Below are 23610 nucleotides of genomic sequence, written 5' to 3' on the forward strand. Positions count from 1 at the left end.
GGGCAGCGTGACACAGAGGGTAAGTGTACAAGTTGCAACCGGAGGTACGCCGGTTCATATCCCAGCCCTTGCGCAAGTAGTTGTTGCCCAGGCCTCGCCTGTGTGGAGTTTGCATGTTCTCCCCGTGCCTGGCTGGGTTTTCTCCGGGTACTCCGGTTTCCTCCCACATCCCAAAAACATGTGTGGGAGGTTGATTGAAGACTCTAAATTGCCCGTACGGTGTGAATGTGAGTGCAAATGGTTGTTTGTTTATCTGTGCCCTGCGATTGGCTGCCGACCAGTTCAGGGTGTACCCCGTCTCTTGCCCCGAAGAAAGCTGGGATATGCTCCAGCATGCCTGCGATCCTAGTGAGGATAAGCCGGACAGAAAATGGATGAATAATGTGTGTAATTGTAAAGCGTCTTTGAGTGTCATGAAAGGCACTATATAAGTGTAATGCATTCGTCGTCTTATCAGAATCAGAATCAGAATCAGAATCATCTTTATTTGCCAAGTATGTCCAAAACACACAAGGAATTTGTCTCCGGTAGTTGGAGCCGCTCTAGTACAACAGACAGTCAATTTACAGAACACTTTGGAGACATAAAGACATTGACAAAAAACAATTGTGCAAAAAGATGGAGAGTCCTCTAGCACTTAGAGCAGTTCGAATGGCTAATATCATTATTATTATTATCATCATTATTGTTATTTTATTTCTCTATTGTAGGAATCAAAGGGTTATCTAATCTAACCCTAACCCCCAATCTAATCTCAAAGTAGTACAATTTTAAAACAACCTCAGGTCCAGTTAGTGTCCAAGAGTATTCTTCACAAAAGTGGGGTAACCCAGTCCAGCAACAGTTCCTAGGCTTTATTTTTATCACTATTATCTGCCAGGTCCCATCTTAAGTGCTCTGGGACAAAGACCCATAAAAAGCACTCTATTCATCCAGTGTACTCAACAGTTATTTTGTTTCTCTAAAGTGGCTTGCGATATATTCTTCTTTCTGGAAAGATGCCCTGAGTGAGTTCACCATATACAATAAAGTAGCACACACACTCACATGCACGTGCACACACGTGCACAAATTTTAGAGGACTATCACTTGACTGCTAATTCAGTCCTGAAACATAAGAAGCCCCATTGGTGATGCTTTATGATTCATTGCCTGCACATTAAGGAGGTTCACTGAGGCATGTGCTATGAATCACAAAGAGAAAGGTGCTTGTAATTCTGAATATCCATAACATATCGGGCCACCAACATCACATACATGAAAAAGTAAGGAGAAAGTCTAAAGTGAATTTGAGAGAAGCAATGTCAATGTACTCACTTTATGTTAAAGTACAGATCAGAGTATCAGAAACACAATAATAGTAATTGAGGAATATGTGAATTAAATGACCTTGCCCCTAATTTTCTTCTAGACTCTAGACATTGTTTTAATGTAGACAAAGGAGACATGTTACATTTCCTTTATTTCATTTTCCCAAACGGCATGTCTGATTTTCTGCATTTCCACATAGCAGTATAAAATGCACCATCGTGACTAGTCCAAAGACAAATTACTCGATGGTAAAGCAAACAAAATCAATGTATCTGTATCTTTACTCCTATCCTGAGCGTAAGATGTCCTCACTGTTTGTTGTTTGTAGCACGCAAGTCCTCAGATGGATGAAAAACCCTATTTTACTTGATTTGTTTGGGAAAAAAATTTTAAATATGCATTGCAGCCATCTACCTATCGCATGTCGAACAACATGGACCCAAACTTAGTTGTAAAGTTGAGTCTCTTAGTTGGTACATGTAATCTGAGAACTTGAGCCTAAAGTTCCTAAACTTTACCTTTCACAAATGATTAACACCGCACAGACACCAGCTCAGCTCATCGGCTATCTGTCGCTCCCACCATTCTCTCCAAAAACTGCAACCAGATGAAGTGAGTTTGAACTCCTGGACCTCCTGCAGCCTGCTCCTTGAGAGGCTTCTCCCTGCTAGAGGGACATGTCCATTAGCTAGAGCAGAATAATTTGTTAACTGTAGATGTCAGCCATAAGCAGACTTTTTGCAGTAGAGAGCCTGTTACACCCCATTAGCTAGTCCCACTCCAGCTCGGTCTTCTGGCTCCTGCATCTTATTCACAGTGACTCCATCACACGCAACATAATTCTTAAAATACCAACAACAGTAATGTGTATAACCAGGGCCAGAGCACCCGAAGTTGAAGCTAACCATAGAGATCTGACAAGCAAAGGGGTTAGAAACAAGGGACAGGCTAACACTAGATATTCTGATATAGTTATACAAATCAGTTCTAATGATACGAGGATGATACGGGTATACGCTGTGATTGAAAAATCTATGATCCACTGGCGAAAGGAGGCTTCAAATCTCCTCTTTTCTCTATCACCGCTTTTTTAAAATTGTCTCTGGTCATTTGGTTGCAAGAGGCAATAATGAGAGGTTGAGCATCTTATTGTAGATAACTGGCCCTCCTTCTGGGCCAGACCCGAGCGGCTCAGGATGGATAGGCTTCAACCTAACGGGGAAAGTACCATCACTATTTCTAGAAACAATTAATTGTTTTGAGTTTACCATAATTTACTTCAGAGCAAGCTGGGACATAAGGGAATTAGAGAGACTGTTAAAATGTTGGTGGCGTCTGTATTGTTAAGGATAACTAGTGCTATGCTGGACACTATCAACACATAGTTTATTAGGCAGGACAAAGTGTCATATTAGACATACCGAGCCACTCCTGACTGTTGTATTTCAGACCAAAGTGTAATCAACTAATGTAGTACTATCTGCTGTGTGATGAGTTAAAGCTGTTATGGGTATGAGTTGAACCAAACGCAGTAACCAGACCACAGGGATGACTAATACTGAGCTCAGACTACACCAATGTAGCCCAATTTGGACCTGACAGACATGTTGCAGACAAACGTTTACTGTTGTGGCCAATCATTTGAGTTCTGAGTCCCTGATCAAGCGACGTTATGCAGTGTACTGTGGCAAAATAAACAATTGCCGATCCGGAGTCTAAGACGCCTCACGACAACGACACAGAAAGTCTGGTGTATCAGAATTGTTTGTTTTGTTTTCCCGCATAGTGTGACAAGTCCAAGGTGGCCCTACGATTGTCCCTGGACATTGATCAATAGTGTGACGGAGCCCCCAAACACCCGTGACTCTCTGACCTGTGCAGTTTCGCTTTCTTTTCTGCCATGTGAGAATGCCAAGGATACAAGGAGTGTGCGCCATGCCCTCATTTTTCCTGCGGAGCCAAGCTCTGGTTAACCCCGTGGTTCCTGTATGCGCAGGAACTGTTTCCCTGCTGCCTGGGCCATGTCTTGTAATCTGCCATAGCTACCCTCGTTGTCTGAGCTTGGAAGTAATGTCCGATGTGACAGTTCCAGAACACAATAACCAACAATAAAGTTCAATAACAAGAGCCAACCAAGAGTCTTTGTAGACTTCTGAAGAGTTTGGAGGTCTGTACATGTAATGTTCCACAATTCACTGGTAACATAACTCACAATGTGATGTTGTTGCAGGACAACACCAAACAGTAACAGGGAGAGGCAAACAGAAAGCAGTAAGGGCCAAGGCAGAACCCGTAGTCGGGGACAGAAGTCTGAAGTGATTACCAGGAAAATTACGAGGCAGGCAGTCTTGTAAGAGATCGAAAGAACAATCCGGTAGAGAGTGATTGAGCAGGAGATACTTAAATAGTGACTAATTGCTGATTGGAAGCACCAGTACGCCGAGGTCAGCAGAGTGGCCTAATGAGGGTCGGCATGGCTGACTGGCAGAAAGGTGTAGTGGAGAGGTGGATGGAAAAACACAGAGAGCGCACAGGTAAAACAGTGGAGCCGAATTGTGACAAAAGCAATCTTCCTCTGTTGGTCTTACCGGTGAGATAGTTTTCCTTCATAATCATAGAATGTGTAAGTGGACCAATAACTACCATATTTCCACAGTATCAGTTCCCCACTGTACTGTTTTTTTTTTTTAATGTAAAAATCGTGTTCAATCTTATTACTAGTAATGCAAGGAATACTGTACATTGGAGGCAAATAGAACTGACCAGCCCAATCTCTACTTGAAAATTAGACCATTAGAGACCATAATCTTGATATGGTCAGTCTCTGCGAGACTTGATTAAAACCAAATGAAAAATTGCCATTAATTGAAAAGTCTCCCCCAAACCATTTCAAGAAGGATGGTAGCATCACCCTAATCTCTGAATGAGGTTTTAAATTCAGTGACTGAGGTTGTTAAATCTAGATTTAACGACCTCGATTTAACAATTATTAGATTTAACAATTATTTCAAATCATTTCAAGTTCTCGTTATGGAGCACCACTGGAGCTTTACCTAGCAGTTATCTACTGTTTCCATGGCCCCTATCCCTGCTTTTTAGATGAATTCTCTGAATTTGTTGTTGACTTCGTGACCCATGCAGATATATTCATGGGTGACTTTAATATTCACATGAACTCCCCATCAAAACCTCTTAGCACATTGTTTTCAAACAATAATTGAAACTTTTGGCTTCACGCAGCTAATACATGAAACAAGCCATCTTCTTCTCCTTTTGGCTTGTCCCATGAGGGGTTGCCACAGCGCGTCATCCTTTTCCATGTAAGCCTATCGCCTGCATCCTCCTCTCGAACACCAACTGCCCTCATGTCTTACCTCACGATATCTATCAACGTTCTCTTTGGTCTTCCTCTAGCTCTCTTGCCTGGCAGCTCCATCCTCAACATCCTTCTACCAATATACTCACTATCTCTCCTCTGGATGTGTCCAAACCATCAAAGTTTGTCTCCAAAACATCTAACAATGGTTGTCCCTCTGATGAGCTCATTTTTAATCCTATCCAACATGGTCACTCCTAGAGAGAACCTCAACATCTTCATTTCTGCCACATGCAGCTCTTCTTCCTTTTGTCTCTTCAATGCCACCGTCTCTAATCCGTACATAATGGCAAGCCTTGTCACTCTCTTATATACATTCCCCTTCATCCGAGCAGACTCTTTTGTCACACAACACACCTGACATCTTCCTCCACCTGTTGCAACCACTTCCTACCCACACTCACCGTTGCTCTGGACTGTTGACCCCAAGTATCTAAAGTCCTCCACCCTCCCTAGCTCTTCTCCCTATAGCCTCACTCTTCTCCCTCCACCGCTCTCATTCATGCACATATAATCTGTCTTTACTATGGCTAATCTTCATTCCTCTCCTTTCCAGTGCATGCATCCACCTGTTCCCTGCTTTCACTGCAAATCACAATGTTATCTGCAAACATCATGGTCCACGGGGATTCCAGTCTAACCTCATATGTCAACCTATCCATCACCACTGCAAACAGGAAGGGGGTCAGGGCTGATTCCTGATCCACCTCCACCATAAACTCCTCTGTCACACCTACAGCACACCTCACCACTGTTTTTCTACCCTCATACATCTCATCTACTATTCTAACATACTTCTCTGCCACACGAGACTTCTGCATGCATACCACAGTTCCTCTCTGGGTACTCTGTCATAGGCTTTCTCTAAATCTACAAATACACAATGTAGCTCCTTCTGACCTTCTTTGTACTCCTCCATCGTCACCCTCAAGCCAAATAATGCATCTGTGGTACTCTTTCTAGGCATGACACCATACTGTTGCTCACAAATACTCACTTCTGTCCTAAGTCTAGCCTCCACTACTCTTCCCCATAACTTCATTGTGTGGCTCATCAGCTTTATTCCTCTATAGTTCCCACAGCTCTGCACATCACGCATGTTCTTAAAAATGGAGACCAGCACACCTTTCCTCCAGTCCTCAGAGTCAGAATCATCTTTATTTGCCAAGTATGTCAAAAACACACAAGGAATTTGTCTCCGGGAGTTGGATCCGCTCTAGTATGGCAACAGAGAGCCATTACACAGAAAATAGTTTTGAGACATCAAAACATAAAAACACAGTACAGAGAGATACTGATCAATGAAAGGTTACCAGTAATGTGGGAATGCCGATAAATTTTTTATTTATTTATTTTTGGACAATTGTGCAAATAATGCAGAATTCTCTGGCAATTTAGAGCAGTTTGTGACTAAAAGAGCAATAGTCTGGTACAGTGAGCATTATGCAAATGGCGTAGAGACTTCAAAAAATTTAAGCAGTTCAAAGTGAGGAGTCGTGCGATAATCTGGAGCAGTGTCAATTGTGCAAATGGTGCAGATACTTCTCAAGCATGAGTGGCCAGCGACTCCAAGTGCCCGCGGGCTGCAGTGTGTGGTGAGCTCCATGACGTCGGTACACCATATTATGTTGATATAGAAGGATGTCCCACCACCTTTTGTTTTCCCTGATAACTCGGTGATGCGGTCTGCCCGGTGTAGTTGGAAGCCCGGAAGCATTACGGCGCCATCGGATACACGTTCACAAAGCCATGCCTCCGTGAAGCACAGGGCAGTGGAACGTCCAAAGTCCGTACTGGTCTTTGTGAGAAGATTAAGCTCATACATTTTGTTGGGAGCGTAGATTTGCGAGGTGAATCGACACGAGCGCCATTTAGAATCCTCTCTTACGGAGCTTGACCTGCACTCCGGCTTGCTTCTCCCTGAGGTGTTGCTTTTGCCTCCATGCGGCGTACACTGCGGCCGCCCCTTCGATAAGTAACTCAGAGAAAAAACTGAGTGGATTTGTGAAAGTTGGTGAAAGAAAGTCCGGGGTAGACTCCCTAATGTTTAGGAAGTCTTCCCTTGTGTAAGTGAGTCACGTAATGTCTCCAAAGATGAAAGAAAAACACAAAGACATAGACAGTACGAGAGAGCACGTAACCGAGGCGACCACACGGTTCGGCGCCATCTTGAATCTTCAGGCCTCTTCTCACCCGGTAGAATTCTGCTGAACAAGCTGGTCAAAAATTCCATAGCCACCTCACCTAGATGCTTCCATACCTCCACAGGTATGTCATCATGACCAAATGCCTTTCCATTTTACATCCTCTTTAATGCATTTCTAACTTCCCCATTACTAATCATTGCCACTTCCTGGTCCACCACACTTGTCTCCTCTACTCTTCCTTCTCTCTCATTTTCCTCATCCATGAACTGCTCAAAGTATTCTTTCCATCTATCCAGCAGACTTCTGGCACCAGTCCACACATTCCCATCTCTATCTTTAATCCCCCTAAGATGCTGCACATCCTTCCCATATCTATTGCTCTATCAGGCCAATCTGTATAGATATTTTTCTCCTTCTTTAGTGTCCAAACGGGCATACATGTCATCATATGCCTCTTGTTTGGTTTCTGCCACCTCTACCTTTGCCATTACATCACATCTCCATGTATTCCTTTCTCCTTTTCTCAGTCCTCTTAGTGTCCCACTTCTTCTTAGCTAACCTCTTTCCTTGTATGATTTCCTGTACTTTGAGGTTCCACCACCAAGTCTCCTTCTCTCCTTTCCTGCCAGAAGACACACCAAGTACTCTCCTGCCTGTCTCTCTGATCAGCTTGGCTGTAGTGGTCCAGTCTTCTGGAAGCTCCTCCTGTCCACCGAGAGCCTGTCTCACCTCTTCTCAAAAAGCCCCATAACACTCACATTTCACAGCTTCCGCCACATGGTTCTCTGCTCTGCCTTTGTCTTCTTAATCTTTCTTCACACCACCAGAGTCATCTTACACACCACCATCCTATGATGTCTAGCCACACTCTCCCCTACCACTACCTTACAGTCATTAACTGCCTTCAGATTACATCGTTTCCACAAGATGAAATCCAGCTGTGTGCTTCTACCTCTGCTCTTGTAGGTCACCCTATGTTCGTACCTCTTCTGGAAGAACGTGTTCACTGCAGCCATTTCCATCATTTTTGCAGTCTGCCTCCATCTGTCCCTCCAAGTTCCTTTCATGGATGCCGAACTTAACCCTCACTTCTTCATCAACCCTGTTTCCTTCACCAACATGTCCATTACAATCTGCACCAATCACGACTCTCTCTCTGTCTGGGACGCTCACAACTACTTTGTCTAGGTCCTTCCAGAATTTATCTTTCAACTCTAGGTCACATCCAATCTGTGGGGCATAGCCACTAATCACATTGTACATGACACCTTCAAGTTCAGGTTTTAGCCTCATCACTCGATCTGATAGTCTTTTCACCTCCAAGACATTCTTAGCTAACTCTTCCTTTAAAATAAGCCCTTCTCAATTTCTCTCCCCATCTACACCATGGTAAAATTATTTTAACCTTGCCCCTAGGCTTCTAGCCTTACTGCCTTTCCGCCTGCTCTCCTGTACACACAATATATCAACCTTTCTCCTAATCATTATGTCAACCAACTCCCAAGCTCATAGTCCCAACATTCAAAGTCCCCACATTCAATTCTAGGCTCTGTGCTATCCTCTTCTCTTTCAACTAATAATCCACTTTCCATCTCTCCTTTGTCTTCGACCTACAGTAGCTGAATTTCCACCGACGCCCTGTGGGTAACAGCGTGGGTGGTGGACGTTGTTAATCGATCCGATACGGTATGGAATTCTTTGGATGAACACTCATATTTGTTTGGCAAAGTTTTAAGCCAGATGCCCTTCCTGACATAACCCTCTGCATTTATCCAGGCTTGGGACCGGCCTATAGTTTACACTGGCTTGTGCTCGCCATAGCGTTGCATTACATGTACCAACCGATAATAATGGTAATACTGCACTTTAGTGTCAGTACTAAACCAGGGCAATCCTAACTGTATTGTAATATTTCTCCCGTATACCACTGCTATATATGTCCACTACTTCATAAATTTGAACTCTTGGTCCGCTGCCGTCACTCTTACCATCACCAATGCTGTCGCTGTCATATTAGTGCTTTAACTGCTGCTGTGCTGTCTGAAATATTACCCACATCCATTGCTTCATTTTCATCTCATGTTGGTCCGACTGATAATCTCACACACAACTTTAATGTGACTCTCTGCACCGCCATCGATGCCGTAAGACCATTAAGAACAAAACATGTACAAACAAATCAACACCCTGGTTTACCTGAGCAGTTTCTGAGGGTTAAGAAGCAAAAAGATACAGGACAGCCATTTTTATGCCATTTTGCTCTTGCGAGTGTGCAAAGTCGAAGAATGTCGTGTCAGAGTCAGAGAGTCATTGTGTATGAGGCAAGCCCTTCCAGCCTGTTTTATTTACTGGCAACACCAGACAGATTTGGTAAATATTCAGCAACGACAAGCTACAGATCTTTGAGATCCACTTACCGAGCCAGCTAATGGCGATGTGCTGACTCGAAACACCTGATCTCATTGTTCGGCATTGTATATTGGTATCCCACCTCATCCTGCCATCATATACTGTTGCCACCAACGTCAACACAACACCATCCCAAAATCATGTTCAATCATTAATTTAAAACTAGGGTTGGAAACGACAAACCGATGCGAGAGATACGACTACATCGATAGCAATGTGTGTGTGTGTGTGTGTGTGTGTGTGTGTGTGTGTGTGTGTGTGTGTGTGTGTGTGTGAAGTTACTCTAAGTTTGCAAACATAATTCGGTCAATATCATGGCCTGAGAGAGCGGAAATATCTCCCGAGACTTTCATAAATCCCTCCGCTTTGCACGACATATACTTAGGGTCTGATATTCCAGCATCTATATTTTCTGCAAGGTCTAAAATTTCTGTTATTAACTTGCAATGAAGCGCATGAAACATACTGGCCTAAGTAGTCACTGTTAAGTCCAAGACTTTTATTAAAATGTCTGTGATTAACTCACGGAAGTGGTCAAGCAGGAAAAAGCAATTTGATTGGAGCTTAAATCAGAGCAAGTCCCCCCTACTGCCCATCCACTGAGTTTGATGGGTGAGATTGACAGATAAAATTACAGATACAGATAAGAATTATTTCATGATGCACAAGGGAACAGGAGCACCAAATTTAAATAGTGAGATCATACTGAAAAAATAAATAAATACTGAAATATTTAAATGACATTTATTTATTCATTTATTAATTCATTTATTTACTCATTTATTCATTACATTAATTATGCCGAAGATAGCTGGAATAGGCTCAAGCACGTCCGTGACCCTAGTGAGGCTAAGCAGTATGGAAGATGAATGAAGATGATGAACATTATTTATGGCACTCTTGTTCCTCCATACTTCTGTGTGTTGATGAACATACTAAAATCATTCAAACATCTGTCAATCAATTCACATAATACATAATTCATAGAAGAAAAAAAATTAAGCGGTCTGAACCTCTGGGACCTGCTAGGTTGCTCCAGCCATGTTAGTGGCCAAAGTAAATGTCTTCTGCATAAACATCAGAATAATTGCAAGCATGGAGTTTTTGCACTTTCTTTAAACCTTTTTTTGTCTTTAGTGTTCAAACGGACAGAAAGGGCACTAAGGATGAGCTTTGAATGGCCACCCAACTTCTGTTGTTGATGGGAAGAAACCTTGCTGAACAAGTGGGTGAATGATTTCCAAAAGAAATCCACACAGCTGAAACATTTTACCCATCAGGCAATCTGTCCATAAGCAGCAAATTGCAATAGAGAACATGAATCACCTTTTGCCATGCTGACGGCTCTAATCGTATCTGTCAAAGGTACAAATGTTGAAGTAAAACAACATTGGAATACTGTAACTACAGACATCAAATGCAATCACCGGACACTTAATTAACACACTTTCACACCTAATAAGAACCAGTACAAGAGCTGTAAAAAAAATTTAAAAACTCTTGGTTAACAGTAATTACAATCTTTGCATTCATTTTCAAGGTTCTGGACCAAGTTTTTCTATTAACAAGTGTCAGTTTCTTACTCTGTCTCAGGAACATCTACATTGGCAGGAAAGGCATATACAGCACCGATAAATAGCATGTTGATTTTTTCCACACCTTTTTTCACACCTTTTACAAATGATGATGATGAATGATGAATTTACTGTATGCACATCCCACTCACTCCGAAGAGACTTAGCTATCATTCGGCTGGAGTTGTCACTTTTAAGACTGCTTCATATATAAATATGCATATCTGCACTGACCTGTAGTGGACTAGCATTATGAAATACATTGCGTAAGCCATGTAAGGTATCCCCTTAAATCATTGTGTTCACTCTTATTCATGGTTTGAGGTTTCAAAACCTCACTGGCAATTTAAAATTCTGCCAGTGGTAAGATTATAATGCAACACTGTCAGAGAGGTACAGTATTCATTTAACAATGTGTTTAATTGGCGTTGTAGTTTGCAGTGGTGTAGAACTTAAGTGACTTGTATCTCCAGGTTACTTTTGGTCACATTATTTAGCTGCATGAGAAGGGGGAAATGCAGAAAAGTAATAACTGCAATAATTGACAGTCAAAGTAACACAAGTGAAGATGTTGATCAAACATAAATGATTATCTTAATATTTGCATAGACATATCTTACCAGCTTATATTTCATATCATTAGAGCTTGCAGGTTTGCCTGATGTTTTGGCTCCTGAGTGTAGGTTGACCTTATTTGTGTACTTTGATCTCATCATGAACTGGAATATGAGAGGACACTGTGGTATTAAGCATCAGCCTACTGCTGATTTATAGCATAGCTGAAGATCTTCAGCCAACACTCGAAGGAATACGATAAAAATGACCTTATTCCTACTCCCCCTGTACCAATGAGTTTAGAATTGACTCTGAGATTTAGAACTTAATAGCTTTGACCTTCTGTTCTGCAGAACTTTGAGCACCCAACTGTTCAGCTTCGATAATCAAGTTGTTTCTGACAGATTCATTCTTTAACCTTAACAATCATCCGTTTAGCTCTAAAATCCTGATACAGCTCAAATACTGTATATGCTTAATAATTTTTCCAAATAAATTTGTCGATCAATAAAGTTTTAATCTTGTAGTGTAGTCTTATATTTGCTCTAACTGTCCCAAAAATTATCTTTTTAAATTCCAACTAATTAATAAATAAAAGGATATCAATTATTAAGTTGACTATGACATTCCAAACTAGATACAGCTTCTTGTGATTTTCGTTTTGTTAAACCGGATTCTTATTCAGTTGTTCGTACCTGAAATATAGCCAAAATGTTATTCACATTTCTGTTCTGCGCTATGTTACAGATCCAAAACGTTAACTTGACGACTGCTGCATTTTCTTCCTCAGCTATATTTTATTCAGAGAAATGTCCTTTAATAACCAATGGGACGCTCAACAGAACTGCTTGTTCAACAGCTTACCCTAACTCGTGACCTCCATTAAAATGAGAATAAATCTTTTGAGTATTCACCCAAAATGCTTACTGTACTGTATATGTTATTAACCATGCCATTGTTTAGTAAAGGGACTTGGATGCTAAATTGTATTTTATCTATTTGTAGACATGACATTTAATGATTGAAAACATCACGTTTAATCTAGTTGTGCATCTCTGGATTCGAGGATGCTTATGCCTTTTCTGAGCCTTGACGCCGATACCGGTTATGCTACGCTACCATGGTAACCAACTCGTCATATTTTTATGGGAGTGAGGGGAAGGATGCATGTCTATATCACAAGATTGACCCAGATTCTGTATTGGTCATAGCAACAAAATGAGAATCATGGCACCTTAAACGAAATGGATGGAGTTAAAAAGTAAATGATGAGGTCACTTTAAAAAATAATAATAATAAATCCTGCTTAGAAGTTGATCTTGACCTTTACCTTTGACAACGAGAATGTTCTTATGGAAGAAGTGATTTCTTTTGAAAAAAAGTGGTAATTCCGAAGTTAGTACATTCAACTTGGAGTATTAATGGTTTCAAAACTTGTATTACTTTACTGTTAAAACAGCAAATTATTGTTGCTTTCACCATTCGAAGAAAAAAAATCCCATTTCATAATTGCGGTTCTCACACTTTTTGAACTTAAAAATACACATTAAAAGAACAGATGTTCACTTCTGTGGGGAAGGTTTTAATCACAGATTCTTTGTTCATTTGTGAGTAACATGAAACAAAATCTTCTTTACTGATTTCCAGAAAACATTGCGCAGGAGTTGGCATGTGTCAAACGAAAAAAAAATATTTTGTTGCAGATTTGGACATTCTGTATGTATTATCATTGTGACAGTAAATAATGCTTGAATCTAATGACAAGGTACAGGCATACTCTGAGCGTGTGAATATTACCTGTTTTTTTAATAACAAAAAAATATAAATTCAACATTACTAATTGCAACCTATGCCAACTCGAAATTCAGCTGAATTTTGATATATATTTCAAATGTTTTATTTGTATTCAGCTCTTTGCACACGAGCTGTGTCTAAGAAACTCACAATAGCTTTTTTTGCCATATGAAATGTGTTTGACTCATACTGTAGATTGAATTTTATTGCAATTTTTAAAAAAAAGACAGGTACTGCTTTTGAGTCTATTATTTTACAAAGAACGCATGACTAATTAAAGGATTATACAGCAACGTGATCCAAGATGGATCTTGGATGCCACCCAAGTACATTAATGCAGCATCGCTGTGGCCTTGTGATTCTGGATCCAAGTCAAGGTATTTATCATGGTCATTAGACAGCTTTCAATGAGAATGTTTATTTGTGTGTTTTTAGACATCAGTCTAAAGATTACCTTAGTTTGATGCTTCCCCACATGAATAAGTCACAAACTCCATATTTCATCAAACATCCTCATCTATTATGGATGTTGTTCACTTGCTGAAGTGCTCACCTGATAGGGGCTGTCTCGTCACCCTTGTCCAGCCACTCCTGTGGAGGGATGATGTACATACACCACAGCCCCCAGTTGTAGCCGTGGGCGGCATTGGCATACTGCTGCACCTCAAATGTGTTGTATTTGATGTTGTCTATAGCGGGCAAAATGATGCGGGTGTGATCCTCTTTCATTCGGGTTAGAATAGGTTCAGCCCTTTGAAAGCAAAAAGGGAAAGAAAAGAATCACAGATTAATTTATAAACCCATAATGCTCTTGTCAACAATTACCGTAATTTCTCATGTATAATGCGCACCCATGTATAAAAACGCTTCAACCTATGTATAATGCCTTTTTACAATGCATGAATTTGCTTCTATCCATATGATCAAAACATGAAGTATTATCTGTATTTTGTTATTTTTTTCAAAGAATTAGTCTGAAGTTAAGCAATTTATTTGAACACATAATACTTTTATTTTTATTTACTTACTTATTTACTTTACTTTACTAATGTGTCTCTGAAGGATACTCCCACACTTGTAGTTTCTCTGTATCTTTCCGCCCACTGCCTCTATTCACCCTGATTCCTGTGCTCTCTTGCCTCATCTATTTCTCTTCAGTGGACCCATTTGTCTTTCCCAAGCAAAACTACTACTTTTCACGTGGGGGTAGGGCTCAGAGTATTATTGAAGCAGACCAGTATAACACATAATCAGCTATGATGTATCAAAAGAGCTATTCTAAATTAATAACTTGATAAAGATGGCTGAAAATAATGACACAGCTATTAAAACTGCCTGAAATCTTTCATTTGGGTTAGAATAGGTTCAGCCCTTTGGAAGCAGGGGAAAGAAAAGAATCACAGATGAATTTATAAACCAACAATGCTCTTGGCAACAATTACCATAATTTCTTGTGTATAATGCGCACCCATGTATAAAAACGCTTCAACTTATGTATAATGCGTTTTTACAACGCATGATTTTGCTTCTATCCATATGATCAAAACATGCAGTATTATCTGTATTTTGTTAGTTTTTTCAAATAATTAGTCTGAAGTTAAGCACTTTATTTGAACACAATACTTTTATTTTTATTTACTTGCTCTTATTTTGAAATTCACAGCCCTACTTTTATTTAGTAAATGAGAAAACACACAGTTGTGCTCATATGTTTGATTGCCCAGGCAGTATTTGTAAGATGTGTACAATTCTTTTCAGACAACATGAAAGACCAGGCGAAACACATTTAATTTTATTTTAATGGGATTCAAATTAAACTGTTAAGCATTTCAGAAAAGCATTATCATTAAACAAAAAATAACCATAAAGAAATTAAGGATGGTTGTTGTTCAGTCATCAGTCGTATTTAAAATAAAAATTTAAAAAATCCACAAATTCTGCCTGGCTATGCAAACTTATGAGCACAATTCTACATATATGCAGTCATATGTACCCCTGTCATATTGGAATGAAAGTGTAGTCTACACCTTATTCATAACCTCTAGGTGGCATACTAGAATGAAAGTGTACAACTTTTTGTTTAACCTCTAGGGGGCGGTGGCATAGTGGTATGAAAGTGTACAGCTTTTTGGCGGTATACATTCATAAAATGTGAAAGTATTTTTCATTTTCTCCTATACCTGTGTATAATGCGCACTATTGACTTTTGACAATTTTTGGAGGGTAAAAAAGGCGCATTATACTAAGAAATTATGGTATGAGACTTCGGAATTAGAAAAAAAAAATGAAGAGGTCCATTCAAAGTAAAGTACGAGTCAAAACAAAACTTTTCTCCCTTCAGTCGAATGAAAAAGTTGGTCGATTATCGAACTGTATTATCTCGTTGTATACCATTTGTGATTGGACGTGTATCTAGCACTCCCAAACAAAGGTTGCACTCAAAACTGTATATTTTGCCATTGATGTTTACTTTGACATTATATCACAGCTTCACTTGAATGAGTTATTTTTCTTAAGTAGCATTCATTATACTATCATAGAAGTTTTTCATGTTACCAGAAACATTGTTTGTTTTCCTTTACTAATTACAATGTAGAACTTTCTTTCACACATTCCACTAAATCATGTGACAACATCTGCGAAGGAAATAATTGACAATTATGGCAAATTGAAGTCCATATCAAGAAGGCATCAACTATAATACCTAATCCACCCAATGACAGTGAGAGCATTACCACACAACCGCAGATGTCACCTCACATTTCATTCTGTGGCGATATGCATTCTGTTCAGTTCCCGGCAGTAACACAGACTGACTTGACAGACTGTCATCATTTAACATCCAAAACAACTGCCAGATTCATTTCCCTTGACTGTTAATAATGTGAATTGTGAAGGTCTGGCAAAATAAATGTTCTGCAGATCAACAAATAAAACCACATTTCAAATCGCCTGTGCATGAAAATAAATGCCAACATTATCCCAGCTTGAGATTTGATGAAAGGCAAGAGCAAGGCCTCCTGAAGCAAAATATAAAGAAAAAGAGAAGCTTACATTGCTCTTTTGTTCCAGAGAAAACCTTGCTTAAAAGCTCATCACACTCTTCATCTGAAGGATTTCACAATTGGTTGATATAATTATTGTTAAAGAATAAGAACTACAGAAAGGATATAGATACATACATCACATTAAAACAGGTTTAAAGAAAAGAAAAAAATAAAGGATAAAATAATTGAAGGATATTTTCAAAGGCCGACTTCGGTGATATTGATAAGGTATTTAATATCTCAACCTCAATAGATTTTGTGGTAGTTCATAAAACATATTAAACAATGTGGAATAAGTCACAAACGGCAGTGAAATAGCAGTCCTGAATGTTACAAAGAAAGCTGTGACATGGCCAAATGCACATAAACATCCACATCTGATATACATTGGATGTTACCCTCATTCACAGAAAAGTATATTTGTAAATATTTTGCAGCAGTGAAGCTAATCAATAAAGATGCTAATAGATTTTGTTCATAACTTTATTAATTTGTTGTTGACAGATGTCTACTGAAGAGGCAGAGGGCTCCTTCTTCTCGATGTTTGTGCTAAATACTAAATCAGAACTTGGCTGAAAAACAATATTTTTGATGTCTTTGTTACAGAGTCACAGTGAAATCCCTGCCAGTGGTCCATTAGTACCCCCTTTCTCATGCTTAGAGATAATATCCACCATATCTTTAACGCCAGTCCTAATACACTCAGCTTGTCATGTGATATACTTCTAAATTTATTTAAAAAAAAGAGGCTCCAATTACACCACGATAAATGTGTCTCTGAAGGATACTCCCACACTTCTAGTTTCTCTGTATCTTTCCGCCCACTACCTCTATTCACCCTGATTCCGTTGCTCTCTTGCCTCATCTACTTCTCTTCAGTGGACCCATTTGTCTTTCCCAAGCAAAACTACTACTTTTCACGTGGGGGTAGGGCTCAGAGTATTATTGAAGCGGACCAGTATAACACATAATCAGCTATGACGTATCAAAAAAGCTTGACAAAGATGGCTGAAAATAATGACACAGCTATTAAAACTGCCTCACCTCCACCTTGATAGCCATTTGCTGGTGTTCATCAACCAATACTTTCCACTGTGACATCAATACAGTTTCCTCGTTATTGATAGGTTTGACATTTTGGGATTCCACAGTTTTTTAAAAGACTGCAACATTTAATGACATGTTGTATTTGTATACATTTTGGTTTTGGAAACAAGCTGATCCTATTTCCAACTTTGAAACAGTTGCCTGCTGGTTCTAGCTTAATTTGAATTGCACAAAGAGAAATGCTATTGAGGTTCTCATACTATTTCATGCTTTGTGAAAATGACACTGCCAGCATTTGACTTTCCCACAACGAAGATTACAAGTTGGACACATAAAAGTGTCCTTCAGCAAGACGTTGAACACACAATTGCTCCAGATTGGTGTATTGTATGAAAGCCTCTCACAATCAATATGCAAATTTGTGAGAGTGCATACATAGAGAACAGTCAAGCAATAGTGTGAGCTTCGGCTATAAGTATAATTGTAATTGTTGGTGATAAATGATACTGGAATATATTTAATTGTTTTTTTATTTTTTTAAATATCAATAATGGCTATTACAAACTGATTATTGTGCCATCAGAAATATCCAATAAGTTGAAACTGGTGAAAATGTTGTTGACTGGTTTAAATAAATCAGTGGAGATAAAAGCTTGACGACAAACAGTCAAGGAACCTTGCAACTTTGCAGGATGGAATGGATAACCATACTGTACCATGGAATTAAGCAAGAATGAACACCATTTGGGCTACAGCATTTGGTGCACCAATCGAATGCAGTCACACACAAGCATAAAAATATGTCTATTCAAAGATACAATTGTGATTGATTACGTATGTTCAATTTTGAGTTTTTTTGTCTTTTACCCTGTGCCAACTGAAGAATGCTACTACTTTTTAAACCTTAACCAATCTATATCATGTTGCTGACTTGTCTTCTATTCATCTTCTGGAGTGCTCAGAATTATTCCTTAAGAGCAGCAGGGCCTTCAATGCCTAAAATAAGAACTACTTTAATTCTGCTGTGGGCTAAATGTATCAGAACATGTGACTAGCCATGCAAGAAGAGATTCAATTTTACCATTTGAGGCTTTCACTCATGGCCTAAATAATTTATGTGACAGGATATTCTAGTATAATCCACACAGTACACTGTACATATTGTAGACAAGTGCATTTGGCAGTGTTTGCGTGGTGCATATTTCAAAGAAAACCAAACTAGGACTGCCTTTAGCAACTTAAAAAATACAGGCTCCCTATAAAAGATGAGTCCTTACACTCTTCTCCTTCCTGACAGATTCATACAGTATCAGATTGCATATTCACAGTGGCTCTCCTGACAGAACAAAGAGCAGGATTGAAAGAAAGTATAAGAATAAAAGCAGAATATTCATGTCACGTCAGGGTTTGTTTTTTTTATTGCGCGTGGTTGACACATGAAAGGCTCTTTCAGCGGCGTTAGATTGAATTCCATTTTGTTGCCAAATGTGCTGAAGATCTGGCTGAGAAGATAAAAAATCACAGTGTTTCTTTTGCATGTTCAAAAATCCCTAATCAGAATCAGAATAAGAATCAGAATCATCTTTATTTGCCAAGTATGTCCAAAACACACAAGGAATTTGTCTCCGGTAGTTGGAGCCGCTCTAGTACAACAGACAGTCAATTTACAGAACACTTTGGAGACAAAGACATTGACAAAAATGGAATTTTATAAGACTGGGAGTGTAATTGGACATGCACCTGTCTTTCGTGCAGACAGTACGAGTTAAATTCCTGGCCAGTGCCTCCATCCCCGGCCACTGCCGGTCCAAAGCCGAGATAAAAAATGGGGTTGTGTCAAGAAGGGTATTTGTATACACATATTAGGGCACGACCGGTATGGACTTTTTTAGGGCAATGCCATGACTGATGTTTGGCAGAGAAAAAAAAAAAAGATAACTGATTAATCGGCTGATTTATTTAAATGATGTAGAATTAATAAAATAACTTCTTTTGGGGTTGCTAAACAACGCTTACAACAACTGTAATGTTACATCACATTTCCTCGACTCCCATCATTTTCTTTGCCATGAAGTCATGTCTCCTACGAACCCAAATAAAAAACAGATGCCTTTGTCTTTTGAGTTCCATTTTAAATAGTGTATGATGTCCATGAGCCACAAGTAATTAGTGTGCTTGCTAGTTCCAAATCCATTGCTAAAGGTAAACGGCTTGACAAAAATAACTCTTACTCTACCGAAAATAGCATGTTCCAGACTCCAAAGACTTGTGTTTTGTACTCCTCATAGTTAACGCCGCACCCATGCCGGTCTCTCTCTGCTCTATGTACAATACAGAATAGATGTAACCATCGACACATGGCAGCCACGTCAATGCCCCACATTCAACATGGCCGCCACGAAGGCACGGGACGCAGGTCTGTTGGAATTGGATCTAGTCATACTGTGTATCTGTGATCCGGAAATGCGTCCGTCCCATTCTCTGTCTGTATTTCGCCACAACGCCAGTAAACAACAGCGGCCATTTCTGAAACTTTTTCAGCGGCACTTTAAGTGACAAGTGGAAACTAATATATTTTTGGAAACATTGTTCAGTCCCAAGAATCCATTTCACCCGATAGCCGTTATATTGTGTGTATGTGTCTACACCCACACACACACACACACACACACACACATACATATATATATATACATATATATATATATATATATATATATCCATTTTCTGAGCCGCTTCTCCTCACTAGGGTCGCGGGCGTGCTGGAGCCTATCCCAGCTATCATCGGGCAGGAGGCGGGGCACACCCTGAACTGGTTGCCAGCCAATCACACGGCACATACAAACAAACAACCATTCGCACTCACAGTCACACCTATGGGCAATTTAGAGTCTCCAATTAATGCATGTTTTTGGGATGTGGGAGGAAACCGGAGTGCCCGGAGAAAACCCATGCAGGCATGGGGAGAACATGCAAACTCCACACAGGCGGGGCCTGAACCCTGGTCCTCAGAACTGTGAGGCTGACGCTCTAACCAGTCGTCCACCGTGCCGCCTATATATATATATATATATATGTATTTATACAGTTATGTAAAAAATTATTCGACTACCCTTGTTTCTTCAGTTTGTTTTTCAGGCTTGGTACAACTAGAGATAAATTTTTGGGGGAGCATGTCAAATAGGACAAAGTGTGAATCAGCAACAATTTTGTCATGTTCATTTTATTCTTCAGGTAATACAGTATACCTCTAGTGGTATCAGGCATTAAAATGAACAAGAAATTGAAGAAAACAAAAGGTCATATTTTTTTTATGACTCTTTATGTCTGTGTATGTGCCTGGCTTATAATTGTGGGACTAATATAGGTTTTCTAATCTAAGTCAATGGCAAACATATCACTATGTTTGGCTCATAAATTTGTAAATCTGACTTTAATATTAGTGAACCTCACCACACTTCATTGGACAGCACTGTACAGGATATGAGTAGATAGAGCTACATTATGAATACAAGAGACATAATAATGCAAATATGCTTTGGATAAATATATATGTATGCGTGGAGGCAGCTTTACTAGGGTTATTTACAATAAAGAATTCCACCAATACCAGAGCACAAAACACAACATTTAATATTCAGAGTTCATTTCTGAAAAAGGAAAAGAAAATCATTAGAGTCACAGCACAATAGCATTTTCAGCATTCACACAGCAGGGAACGGATGCCACATTGCTAATGATTAATCATTTATAACCTGAGATTGCAAAAGTGCAGACGTTTGAATAAAAAATAAATAACAATTCCCCTGTGTCTCTTCTGCAGTCATGGGGTTCAGGAGTGACAGGCAGAAACTCCAAATCACAAAATGCTTCCGTTTCTTCCCATTAATCCGGTTCAGTTGCCAAATGAGGCAGAGAAAACAATTCCAGTTTGAAGCATGGCTCACTTCTGTCACTGGGACAGATTGATAAAATGCTAGTGTTTAATTAAGGAAAAACGGAATCAAGGCAGACGTGGGTTAACTACACTTACATAAATATACAACATACTTGTCCCAGCACAAATTCTAAATATTTATTTAGGAGAAAAAAATAAAAAGTCAAACTCCACACATAAACTGAACACATATATAAATGCAAAATTTTAGTTTTTGCCTCCATTTTTTATGATCTGAACTTAAAAGATCTAAAACATTTTCAACGTGCAGCAGGCGGTGGCGTGAGCAGGTGGTTGGCTTGGCGGCGTAGTGGAAGAGGCGGGAAACACGGAAGGAGCACTGAGGACAAGGAACATCACAGAGGTCAGCAGAATAGTGAGGACTGGCGTAGCTTACGTGTTGGTTAGAGAGCCGGTGTACCACGGGAGAACGTTAATACTCTGGCGAGAGTTTCCGGGATCTGGCATGCTTTTATGCAGGTGATGATGAAGGCTAATTGATGTGCGGCCGAGGTGGTGCTGATTACTGGGAAGAGAGAGAGGGAGGGAGAGAGAGAGGGCAAGAGGGGCACAAAGTGCCACCCAAGCTCCAACAAAAGAACTGCGGGGCATAGGTCATGACAGTACCCCCCTCTCCTGGCATCCTGTCCGTTTTCCACAGGTGAGCCGCGTAAAAGTCCGTACTGAGGGAGTCGTCAAGGATCAGCTTGTGGGAAATACCCCTACCAGTCTAACCCCTCCCCCTGGGCCTCATCGAGGATGCACAAAGGCTGGATGGTTATCGATAATGCGGGGGGGTGGGGGGGGGGGGGGGGCGTGGATGCACGAAACCCTGAAGGGTGGATGGTTGTCGATAACGGAATGGGCCAATAAAGTGCGGAGTGAGTTTGTAGGATTCTGTCTGGAGTGGGAGGTTACAGGAGGAAAGCCAAACGGACTGACCCACCTTGTACTCAGGCGAGAAATGCCCAGGTCTTTACTGAAAACAGGAGAGAGAGATCATAATTTTCCTCAGGCACCCGGGAGAGTTCATCTGGTGGGGCAGGTGGTGGAGGTTTACTGAAAGGCGGCATGGCAGAAAGCAGGCAGTGTGAATGGGAGTGAGGGCTCCATCCAGCGATTGATAGGTGAGTCCAGTCTATGTCAGGGTTATGCTTCTTGAGCCAGGGAATCCCGAGGACTAATGGGGTCTCAGGGGAAGGGATGACAAAAAGAGGAATATCCTCACACTGATTACCAGAGATAAGCAGAGTAAATGGAACTATGGTGTGTGACAGAGGAGATGACTCGCCCATCCAGGGCTATGACTTCTCTTCAGTGATGGGAGTGGTTGTAGAGGGAGTTGGAGCTGATGTGTCAGTCCTTCGTGAATGAAGCTGTTGTCTGCACCAGAATCTATAAGGGAAACTATGGGTATGTTGTGAATGGGACCAAGAATGCAAGCGGGAACAGTCATGCGGGAGGGAGAGCTTGGGAAAATGGTGGTTTGGCTCACCACGGCGCTCCCTATGAGGGCGCCTTGGAGGGTGAGTGCATGTCTTAGCACCTCCGGGGTTGCTGGTTCCATGGTGGCTAGAGTATTCTGTCACGATACGATTTTAACTGGACCTGGAAGCAAGTGGAGGCTGAGAGGTTTGTGGTAAAAGGTTTATTGAAGAGGATATGGAGATGTATCCTTGAGGCGTACTGGCGGTTTGTCGAGACAGGGAACGTGCGGCAGGCGGTGGCGTGAGCAGGTGGATGGCTTGACGGCATGGTGGAAGAGGAGAGGGTGGGAGAGAGAGAGGGTGAGAGGAGCACAAAAGGCCAACCAAGCTCCAACAAAAGAATTGCGGGGCACAGCTCATGACACTTGGACTCATGGCTTATTGTATATTTTAGTTGTATGTAATTTGTTTTCGTCTTTTATTATATTACTCATTGATTGAGTCGTGTTAAATGACCACAGATCTACTGTTGTTTCAATGTTGTTTCTCCATCACAAATGTCAAGTGTCATAACTGTCCTCATGTTATTGTTATAGGCTAACATGATCAGACAATATTCATTTCAGTACATGATGTTATAAAACAAGCATTTTATTTAGGATGTACAACCCCAATTCCAATGAAGTTGGGACGTTGTGTTAAACAGAAAACAATGATAAACAAGATATTTAATGTTCAAACTGATAAACTTTATTGTTATTAACAAATAATCATTAACTTAGAATTTTATGGCTGCAACATGTTCCAAAAAAGCTGGGACAGGGTCATGTTTGCCACTGTGTTACCTCACCTTTTCTCTTAACAACATTCAATAAACGTTTGGGAGCTGAGGACACTAATTGTTGAAGCTTTGTAGGTGGAATTCTTTCCCATTCTTGCTTAATGTACAGCTTCAGCTGTTCAACAGTCCGGGGTCTGCATTGTTG

General features: G+C 40.3%; 1 protein-coding gene across 3 annotated transcripts in view; it reads right to left on the reverse strand.

The window, feature by feature from the left end:
- Nucleotides 1-23610, reverse strand: part of galnt9 (polypeptide N-acetylgalactosaminyltransferase 9) — a 128978-nt gene that overhangs the window by 56378 nt on the left and 48990 nt on the right. For 2 of the 3 annotated variants that reach the window (XM_061766514.1, XM_061766513.1), the window contains exon 5: nt 13720-13917. In XM_061766514.1, coding sequence (XP_061622498.1) covers nt 13720-13917 — 198 coding nt within the window. Of the gene's footprint in view, nt 1-13719; nt 13918-21594; nt 22332-23610 lie in introns of those variants that run through there. The other variant, XM_061766515.1, reaches the window with a different exon arrangement.

This window comes from Phyllopteryx taeniolatus, chromosome 3, assembly GCF_024500385.1.
Source record: "Phyllopteryx taeniolatus isolate TA_2022b chromosome 3, UOR_Ptae_1.2, whole genome shotgun sequence".
NCBI classification, from domain to species: domain Eukaryota; kingdom Metazoa; phylum Chordata; class Actinopteri; order Syngnathiformes; family Syngnathidae; genus Phyllopteryx; species Phyllopteryx taeniolatus.